The sequence below is a fragment of the Rhea pennata genome, chromosome 2, assembly GCF_028389875.1.
Source record: "Rhea pennata isolate bPtePen1 chromosome 2, bPtePen1.pri, whole genome shotgun sequence".
Taxonomy (NCBI): Eukaryota; Metazoa; Chordata; class Aves; order Rheiformes; family Rheidae; genus Rhea; species Rhea pennata.
In genome coordinates this window covers 47339036-47350137 of record NC_084664.1, presented here as the reverse complement: position 1 = coordinate 47350137, position 11102 = coordinate 47339036, and the positions used below count along the sequence as shown (strand labels likewise).

The 11102-nt window shown below is 38.9% G+C and overlaps 1 protein-coding gene across 1 annotated transcript in view; it reads right to left on the bottom strand.

Annotated features, from left to right (window-relative positions):
• Nucleotides 1–7215: 7215 nt before the first annotated feature.
• The window catches only part of LOC134136561 (collagen alpha-6(VI) chain-like), a 55962-nt gene continuing 52075 nt past the window's right edge, over nucleotides 7216–11102 (bottom strand). The window contains exons 36-38 of the mRNA XM_062568476.1: nucleotides 10618–10711; nucleotides 8704–9375; nucleotides 7216–7295 (exon numbers count right to left, since the gene is read on the bottom strand). Coding sequence (XP_062424460.1) covers nucleotides 7216–7295; nucleotides 8704–9375; nucleotides 10618–10711 — 846 coding nt within the window. The remainder of the gene's footprint in view (nucleotides 7296–8703; nucleotides 9376–10617; nucleotides 10712–11102) is intronic.

Here is an 11102-nt window from a genome sequence, read left to right as displayed (position 1 = left end):
TCTCCAGCCTGTCCAGGTCTCTCTGAATGGCAGCACAGACCTCTGGCATCTCAGCCACTCCTCCCAGCTTGGTATCATCAGCAAACTTGCTGAGGAGGCACTCTGTCCCCTCATCCAGGTCGTTGATAAGATTGTTGAACAGGATGGGACCCAGCACTGAGCCCTGGGGGATGCCTCTAGCTCTCACTCTGTATCCCTTGTCACCAGGTCCCCTGCCCCATCCAGTAGTGGGCCCACATTTTCCCTAGTCCTCCTCTTGCTGCTGATGTATCTGAAGAAACCCTTCCTGTTGTCTTTGACATCCCTTGCCAGACCCAATTCCAGTTGGGCCTTAGCCTTCTTTGCAGCATCTCTGCATACTCCGACTGCATTCCTACAATTCTCCCAAGTAGCCTGTCCCCTCTTCCACATTCTGTGTATTTACTTCTTCTGTCTGAATTTGGCCAGGAGCTCCTTGCTCACCCATGCAGGTCTCCTGCCCCCTTTGCTGCACTTCTTACTCATAGGGATGCACCGCTCCTGGGCTTGGAGGAAGTGATGTTTGAATACTAGCCAGCTCTCCTGGACCCCTCTTCCCTCTAGGGCCTTAACCCATGAGACTCCACCAATTAGGTCTCTGAAGAGCCCAAATGCCTGTTTGAATATGTATACATAGATATAAAGAAGGTAAGGTTATAAATGCAGAGGAGAGAGAAAGAATGTATCGGGAGATCTGTATAGTTATCTATCTGGAAAAATCAAATAGTCAAGACATTTTTAAGGAAAAATCGGGATATCACCAGGCTCACGGCCAGCAGCAGCTAATAGGATGGAGTTCAGTCTTCTCTTCCTTATCCTCTTGAGTTTCCTGCTAACCTGGTTTGGCTATATCCATCTTTATTACTCCTTCTTGCAATTTTGAGGAAGAAGTACAAAGACTTCCATTTCAACCAATATTTTTAGAAAATCCTTATTTTTGATTTTTTTTTTATTTATGCCTGGTTTTAGCAGAAGGTTTTCCTCAAACAAAAACTGCAAGAGTGTCTTAGTAGCTGAAAATGAAGTAAAATCAGAAAAAAACAGCCGCAGAAGATCATGTGTAAAATCAGGAAACTTTCCCAGATGATTTGTAAAAGCAAATTTTGAAGAGACTCTATTTTTAAAAGTCAGCTTTTTGAAAGACACAGGGCAGAATGAAAAGGTGAGCACCTTGAGGAGGCAGGACATTTGACTTGCAAAGTTTGCAAACCTTCATCTTTTTTAATAAAAAGGTAACATATAAATGTGAATAGCTTTTTATTAAATAACACAAGTCCAAATTTTGATGAATCTTAGACTGAAGCAGAAGAAGGCCATTATGTCCTAAGCCTGGAAAAGAACAAATGGAAGAAAAAGCCTCCAGCATTCAATGATACTTTCCCATCGTCTGCAGCTCCATCAATAACACTGCAAATTTTCACTCCTTATTCTGAAAAGCAACATGGGTTGCCTAAGTGCATCTATCATATTGTATCAGAGTAGAAGCAGGAGTACACTGGGATACCTGTTTGTTTTTCAGTATCATTTGGAAAAAAAATAGCATTTTATAAAAGTATTGTGTTTTGGTAATTTTTGTTCTCCAAAATATGCTACGAGTGAAAGCAAGCTGTAAAAATTAGCCATAGGAAACTACATAATCACAAGGCACCTGCACACAACAACCTCTAACAACTCAGCATATTCAGGGTTTAAAGTGCGAACATTAATGGGTATACATACAACATATGGTTATATGGATGTCTTGTGAGCTGGTCAGAAAACTCATGGCAATATTTTTGGTTTTAATAAGGATATGACAGATTGTTCTGTTATCTACATTCATTTCTTCCCAAGTTGCTATTACAAATTCCTTTTTTGCTCGAATAATGAGGTGACCACTCACATGACATTGCCCTCACAGGAAACATGCGGCAAAGATCCAGAATCATTAGCTCAGTGATGTATTTAGTCAGAGGAAATTAACCAGAAATCATTCTCCTGCCTCAATCCAACTTTCATTTTTCATTTATAAATGTGAATTTCATCAGAATCCGTTGACCTAGGTTGTCACTTTTAAAAAGAAAGTCTTCCATGAGTACAGTGATGGTCTGGCCATTTGGAGGGAGGAGAGTGCAGTACAGCGATTTGTGTGGTTTTGCTGCAGCCCTTGTAGCCTTCTTTCCCATGAAGATAAGGTTCAAAATGTTACCTAGTCTGGCTGTCCATCTTGCCACAGTAGAATTGCAACACTTTGGGCAATTTCTTCTGAATTGCAACACTTTGGGCAATTTCTTCTAAATGTGATGGAGAGGTAGAGGTCTCAAAGTCATGAGGCGTCTCTCCAGATCAGTGCGGGGGGGGGGGGGGGAGAGAAATTTAATGCCCTGCGAGGGGCATTTCTCTGTGAGAGAAAGGACGGGCTGCGCGCTCAGCTGTGACCTGTGCTGTCTCAGGAGACACATCGCATGGACTCAGCCGCAGCACCCTGTTCCTCGTGGGCTGCAGAAACACGGGACGTTTTGGAAAGAGATCAGCAAGACGGAGGGGAAACAACTGGAGTTTTGTAGGAAGCCCAGGAAGGAGTTAGGATTATTAGAGTAGGTTCCTGGGACACAGGACATGCAAATAACTTGGAAAATAGGCTTGACAAGTTGAGAGAATCAGGATCAACATTTCTTCTCACTGGAATTATCTTCCTGAAACCAGTGCCAGAAAAAGAAGAAACAAGCCATGCAAATATCAAAATTGTAAGCACAGGCTTTCTTATATTAGGCAATACAAGTCACGTTTTCCAATAGGTTTTTTTCTTTGTATTTTTGTTCTCAGCCTCTTCTGGTGTTCTAACAACAAAAAAAGCCCATTTTTTTGAGGAACTACCCCAGATTTCATGTTGCACGAAGGTCACATTATTAGATCGTTATTAGATTCTGAGGGGCCCCACTTCTCTATAATCATAGTTTCCTAGAAAAGATCAAGAAACTAATTATCAGATGGGCTCTCTTCTCCTGTGTCAGGTGTGGACATATTTTTTTTAAGGAAAAACATCTTTACAAAGTGATAAAAATTGTGATTACATTTCCTAACCGTCCTGAAGCACCTCTATGCTAACCTTAGTATTCTATTAAACCTTCCTATTCAAATGGTAACGTTCTGTGTTAAAAACGTGTTCTAAAGTGTTAAGAAACAAAAAAAATGAATCAGATACTGTTAGGGAGAAGATGAAAATGCTATGTTTTTATTTCTAAACAAGTCAAAAAATTTATTTTAAGAATTAGCCTCCATATGGGCTTCATTTCTAAATGTTCTTGGGTCATGATTTGTGAAAGAAAGCATACCAAAAGAGACCTGTCCAGTCTCTTAAGTTAAAAACATTTTACTAAGGATATATCTAAATAACCTTTCATCTGAAGTATTACCTTTTTTTCAATTACTTTCCGTAAGTGCGTTCCACCCATGAGCATTTTGGTACCATTATTTTGGTGCCAGCACTATTGCATTAGTTGAGCTATGTAAATGGCACACAGTTACCACATACTGCAACGTCTTTGAAATCATCGCAGCAGATGAAACAGAGTGAGGAGGAGATTTGCCATGTGGGACAGAGAAAAGACCTTGTGAGTTACAGCAAGCAAAATTTTATGGCACTGTAATGGGTACAAGTATCTTTCAGATGAGCTTGTTCTGCATGACTCTTGGAAACACTGAAGAGAAGCAGAGATAATTATTGGAATGCAGTATATTTCTATGCTAAAATCACTAGTTATTTCTGTTGGTCTTCCAGTTACTGTCTTTTTTTTCAAGGGGCTGGGGGAGAGGGGAGGAAATGTTTCCCTTTTCCAAACATCTGAAAAGTAAATCAAACAAAAACATCTTATGAAGGCAGGAATTAATTTCTTCTGTTCATTTCTCTCCATTGTCTGCATGCTTGTATTTAAGATAGCAAGTATTTATCTAAGCAAATCCTTTCCCAGGAAAAATACTTAAACCCACAGACTAAGTGAGCCCTCCTGCAGGACCCTCCATCAGAAATACATGCAAACAGAGCATCTCTCATTGCTGTGGAGCTTTGTAGTTGATACCGTCAAAACACACCCCATTTCCCCCTCCTAAGGATACTGGAGAGAAAGAAAAGGGGAGAAGGAAAGGATATGGAAACTGAAGGATCCACAAACTACAACTTCAATTCATCTCTAGTCTGGCGTGAGTCTAGAGGGTCTTTATACTCTAAATAATCTCTCTCTGAAGGACCCGAAATCCCTGCATGTGGCCTCCCATTGAACAACAGGGTCTGTCTTTGTATTCATTATGATTTTTCATGGCAACTGCTAGTAAAACAGACAATCTTAAAATAAGCCATCACCAGATCAGGATTTCAGCAAACATTGCTAATGCACTCTTAAGGGACAACAAACAGCAGAAAATTGCATGGGAGAGCCCTTTCATCTCTTCATACTGATGAGTTTCTTCTTACACATGCTGTCCAGGGTGAGTATTCACTCCTCCAGAAGAACATTAAAGCTAGAAAGCATTCATTAACCAGCTGTAAAGCATGACTTCACATCTGGCACATCTGTCTCATAGCAAAAACCCTAAACCCCTATCCTGAAGAAACTCAATTAAAAAGAAAATTAAGAATGATTTCCAGGACTTTCTCCACAACAAGGTCTGCTCCTGTTAGCTAAGAACCTTCTGTCTATTCTAATGTCTACTCTGAAGCTCTGTTTGTCTTCACTTCACGCCAAGAAGCGGCAGGGAGTGTGGAACTCAGAATACCAAGAGGAACTAAGTGCAGGCTGGGAAGAGAGAACGTGCAAGCAGAGAAGGCAGCGGCTTTCCACTCATTTTAGAGATGCTTTTGCCAGAAAATGGACAGAGGTTTATGAGAACCATTCATCTGTAAATAGAGAAGGAGAAATGCAATGAAAAGATCAGCCTGAAGCAGGGGCAAGGGTGGAAAAAGAGAGCTCCCTTTTTCTACTTGCCATTGTAAGGCTGACTTAGGATGACCCATGGCTGGTTGATGAAATGGTATTACTGCCTTCCCTTCTTGCTCTTTTCTATCAAACATATATGCCACATTCACCCACAGTCCTCATTTTCATTCAGCCCATTTCTGAAAACGGTGCCTTAAAATTCTAGTTACCCCAGTTTTGTTTCTTCTTAGCGGGAGCTCTTGTTTATGAAGGAGTATTTTTTCTATCAGCCTGCAACATTCCTCTTGGGTACTGTTGACGAGTGTATGGAATAGCCTCCACGGCTGCCTTCTCTTCTTTTTCAAAGCTAGGGATAAAAGCAGGACACAATCAGGACATGAGATGATAAAACTTTCACAGGCAGCTCCTTCTAAAACAAAAGAGATCTGACTTCCTTAAGAAAATTGCTCACAGCCTGTTGGCAGAGTGGAAGGCCTAATCATAAAAGAAACATGAATAGGCTGAAATTACAATGTATTATGCTGGAAAAAAGAATAAATACTGGGGAAAACTGGAGTTTTCCCTCCTCAGAAGATACCATTGAAGAGAACTGCAACCTCCTAACACAGAGAAGGACAACATACAATTTTTTTTTTAGCATCTGAACAATGTTCTGCCTGTAGTCACTTCTCTTGAAAAAAATAAGTTTCAAAAATGATTTATGTATAATGAAAACATGTGAGTGAAGTTTAGAAATGCCTCTGCTTCGTACATGTGCAGAAAAGCATAAGAGAATGTACACTGCTCTCAAGAAAATACATCAAGCTTCAGTGGGAAGGAAAAAACCACATTAATTGTTACAACTCAGTGAGACAGCTACTATCAGCCATGATTCAAGGCAACTTATGTTTGAACTTCTGCTACAGAAAACTGACAACAGCGCAGTTACAAACAAGAGATGATGTTTCAAAACACAATCTCCTTTTGGTTGCCTTGCTTCCTGCTCCTCTCTGGCTCATGGAGTGTTCTTCATATTTGTCCATTTGCCATATATTACTTAAACTTAAACAAAGGTTTTCGTAAATAAATATTTCCAATATAGCTCCTAAAGTCAAAAAAAAAAAGAATTTTCATGCATTCATTGAATTGCAGTTTGCTCTTACATCCAAAAATCAGTAGGCACTGTATCAGAAGAAACATTAAAACTCATTTGTATAGTAGACTAACTACATGAATTCCTATTTTTAATCTCAGCATTTTGTTTTAATATTTTTAAATTCTTATTCTGTGATATTATCATCCAGAGAATTAGAAAAAGATTTTGGAAGATGTTACCAAAGCAACAAGACTATTGCAACATCCTTCCTACATACCCTGCAGTTCTTGTTATCTTCAGATTACAGCATTCCAAGAGCAGAAGTAATGAATGTCAAAAGCTTTGGTTTTGCTCACTAATACACCATTTTTTCTCATATGAGATTTCAAATTCTGCTCTAGGATCATGCTAAGGCTGCCATAACAAGTAGATTCAAGCTGACGTTGTGCCTGCCTGCCTAACAGAGTATATTATGGTCTATACAGTAGTACAAGCCAGGAAAACCTGAGAAACTTCGAGGTTCCTCTTCATTACCCTTTAGGAAACACAGCCCCAAGGAGCCCTGGAGATAATGGCCTGGAAGTGCTCCCCTTGATGACTCAAACACAGGTCTCAGATGGGTGAAAACAGGCCTCACAGTCCTCGCGCAGCCCTGCCTTGGTGCGCGTCCTGCTGGGCAGTTCCCCAGTGACCCCCTGCCCGGAAACTAGCAGTGAAAAATGAGCCCTGTGCTTTGATTTAGTGTTCAAACCAACTGATAACTTTGGCAGGAGGAACCACAAAAGTGACTGCCACCAGTGACTGACTTCCTCAGGTTTATTTCTTCTTTCTCATCACATTTAAGTCTTCATGTAATAAAAAAGTGGAAATTTTATTTTGAAACATAATATGGCACTTGGAAATTTTCAGACGTGCATGATTGATACACAATTTTGGGTGACTACAAAGTTATGTTTAAAACACAAGAGTAATATAAAGGATATATATTTATGTATCATCTAAAAAAATAGACTTGTCTTAAAATACAAAGCGTTAGGCTGTCCATTTTTAATGTCTATTATGCTCCAGTTCTACTCTTTGTCTTTTAAACAAATTTCTACCAATTAAACAAAAAAATCTTGTTGAAAACACCCAACAAGGAGAATGCTTCAAAAGTATTATCTTGTTCACCATTAATTCCCCAGATAGTCAAACAATTATGTAACAGACTTACATATATCTTTCACTCTGAAAGCTGAGACTGCTGCACTTTGCTTTGAGTTCTTCTGGTGGGTAGCTATTGAGGTCACCTGTTCAGAATATGATAAGAAAATTCATTAGTGTTGTGGGATTTAGAAGATTTTGGCAATCAAGCCTTGCCTGATATCCAAGCATAACTGCAACTCAGGTGACTTCATTAATTTTATACACATATCACAAACACTGCATATAGTAAGATGAATGCCATGGAGGTTTGATTCTTCACTCATCAATAAAAAAAGTGCAATCCACTTGAATGCAAAAATGAAGGACCTGAATATACTTAAACTTAAGTGAATATGAGGACTTGTTCATGTATTTCCTTAGGAAGTTATCAGACTGCTTATCTAAAAACCACTAATGAAGTCTATAAAAATTGTAATGATGTCAGGTGTCTTTTTACATGGTCTACTTTCACAATGTAACTTGCTTTGTAGAGTTACAATCACTCACTTTGTAGAGGCAATCATTATCTGTTCTCATTTTCATTACAGATTTTTTTTTTTATTTTTATACAAGCAAAAAATCCAGGTCTGGGATTTCCAAGGGTGAATGATGAGGCAGAAGTGCCAAGATCCCACTGAAGACCAGCTGAAATTGATCTTTAGTGGGAGCTGGGCACTTCTCAATATTCCACTCCAGTTTTCCAGTAAGGCAGAGAGCATTTATCCTGACAGCCAGTTCTCTCCTCTAACTCCTAGCAGTGTAGCAGGATTTCCACATACACATTACAGACTGAATACTGACTTCAGTTCCCATTTGCATTCTGCTATGGCATGTATTTAAACAACTCTGATGATGGCTGATTTTCCTCTTTATGTTTTCCTTTCTGAATATATAATGTGCCCAGGACGAAGTTACTCAAAGAATTGCACTGAGGATTTTGTATCCTGTTAGAAGCCACAGATATTTCAGTGATGTTAAGATCTAAAGACAATGACAAATTCTGTCTGATGGCTAGTGTTCTCTGCACGAGAAAGTTAGTGGTGTCTGTGCTTTTGAAAAGAACATATTTATAGCCATACATTTATGTCTCAAAATCAGGGATATTTTTAGACAAAGGACAGGGTTCCTGAGGGTGCCTGAGACAGGCAGCTGTGCTGTGTGGCAAAGACAAGTTCAGTAGGGCTTATTTCAGTATCAAAGTCAATTCCATTGCATTAGCTGTTCCTCCTTAAAACTCTCTGTGAAACAGACAGCAAACAGGCCTCCTAGATACCTGTTGTCAAACTAAAGACTCATGGAATGAAGCAGCAAGGATATAATCTCTAGTTTTATGCAAAGAACAAGGTTGAAGACCTCTGGTAAAGGCGAATGGGGAGTAACTCCCATGAGGACACTCATGGGTAATCGCACACATCCATGAGTACACATCCAATCTCATCCATCCAGTGCTTTTGTGGAACACTGAAATGTCACAGGAAAACAAAAAAAAACACCTATGATGTAATGACTTACTCCTGAGGAAATATATGAATGGCTTCAAGAACCTCGTTACGTAGTCAAGTGCTGGCTTGTGGATTCTGCCAAGCTGAACCAGGTGCTGTTCCAGAGGAGTGCTTGCAAGCTCTTCCAGCTCATTTCTGTCAAAGGACTTTCCTAGGGAAATGGTGAGTAGTGCATAACCTTGGCACTTAGCTTCCAAGGAAGTTCTCTTTAGTGTTTCCCTGTCCCATTGACTTGTTTTTCCAGCAGACACAATGATGATGACCTTGAGCTGTCTTGGATTGGGAACTCCTGAGAAAATATTAGCAATTGTCCATTTTATGGCATAGCCTAAAGCAGCCTCTCCATTCCGCTGTTGAAGAGATTCTTTAAGATATTTTCTTATTTGCTCTCCACTGCCGTAGGTAATCAAGTCAAATTCTTTCTTTATGGGCTTTCTCCCTGTACCTGGTTTGAAATCTGGTAGTGTATGGCTCACCACAGCTATTCTATCCCCTACAGTGGAGGTCTTGGGATCAGAGGAAATGTTGAATGTAGTGACTGCTTTGCTTATGAAGTCTTTGACTTCATCAAATTCAGCACCACTCATTTTCTGTGAGCTGTCTAAAACAAATGCAGCATCCACATATGCCCTTGGTAAACGGCGCCTGGGACGTTCACAAAAAGCACCTGGGTTACATTTGTCTGCAAAAGAATGTAAAATTAGTTAGCTTTTTTTGACAATTCTGAAAGTAAAGCTGTAACAATGAATGTGGTTATAGATATGAAGCGTCAGAATAGCTAAATAAAAAAAGCAGAAAAAGAAAAAAAGAAAACTCTTAGAAAGTTTTCTAAGTGATGTAGAAAAAAAAGGCTAACTCAAAACATAGAACTATGCCCTAGGTTCTGCAAGACAATTGGCACTCTATTTCCCATTGAAATCACAAAGGATAAACCATGTTACTCAAATAAAGATCCAAAACAAGTCACAGGATTAAAGTTAATTACATTATAATTGTTTATTTTTTGGATAAGTATAAAAATAAAGCAAGATCTAGAAGAAAAACATGAAATTAAGTCCTTGCTTCCCATTACACCACTAAAAAATAAAACCTGTCCTGTTTACTTCATTGGGTACTTGATAAAGGCCTTAAATTCTTTGTTATGACAGAGATCACTACACACAACAACTGCAGCAGCTTTTTATCTTTCATCATACATTCTGAACTTGTCATAATGTATTTCATTGGCTATTTAAATAGATATTGTAATTATCATGAATATAACTGCTGAGAGTTTTTTTTTAGGAAACCAGATCTCTTCAGCCTTACATACTGATGGAAAGACCATAAAGAATCATCCTAAGAAGAATGGAGAAAAGGATGGTAAGATAGATGTAGGCACTAGCCCTAGCACCTTTCCTCACCAGTCTGGGAAGATTATTTGTTTCACAGAAGACAGCACTGATTACCACTGCTACAGCTTCTTAAAGACTAGTCATCTTTCTAATGCACAGTGTTAAAACTGAAGGTAATTGGTAATCTTGCTCTGTTATACTTAACCAACATTGCTTTTAGGATACTATTAAAATAATTTTTTTCAAGAAGGCATTCTCATCAGACAAGGATTCAAATTATGTGGATGGAAAAGCAGATGTTCATCCTAGGTAGAAGGTCCTATTCCCTCGAAATGGATTTGGCAGCTGTGATAATGCAGATGATAAGCTGCTTGTACATAATGATGAACTGCAGTATTCATAGGAAATGCAATCTATCCAGGGAATTCAACACACCAGTAAGAACCAAGAACAATTAATTGTTTTAGGGTTTTGCAGAATCAGAGGAAAACCTCAGCCTTCTCTCTTATCTCACTGCTCTTCACCAAGGAACTCTAAATAATACTATATATCTGCTTTATTGAGAATTTAAAATATTATATAGGTCTTACCATAGCACAGAGTGCAGAGATGAAAGCTTTGTAATGTTTCGTTATAAGACCAACCACGAACATTTAGCACCTGAAACAAGCCAGAATCATCCATCTAGAAACAAAAAATAAAGATGTCAGGTCAGTACAGCTAGAGTACATACTCCATGACTTCTAACTGCTGATGAAAGTTTAGTGCACAAAATTGGTCCAGAAGCTCCATTTAGGGAGGTATGCACCATCGACAGTTAGCGTATATCCCAGTTCTGGTAATTTTCTATGGACTTATTCCTAACTATGACTTAAAATGAGATAAAAATCATTTTTCTAGTGTTAATATACATGTACAAAAACAGAAGTCCTATCTGAGTTAAATATAATCAAAAGTAATTTTGTATGATTTTCTCAGCACAAAGTGCCAGGGTTCCTGCAAATTCCCTTGTTTTGAAACTAGCAGAAGACTTCAGATCCATCTGTGTGTATGTTAGGTCCTCACCTGACAGAGC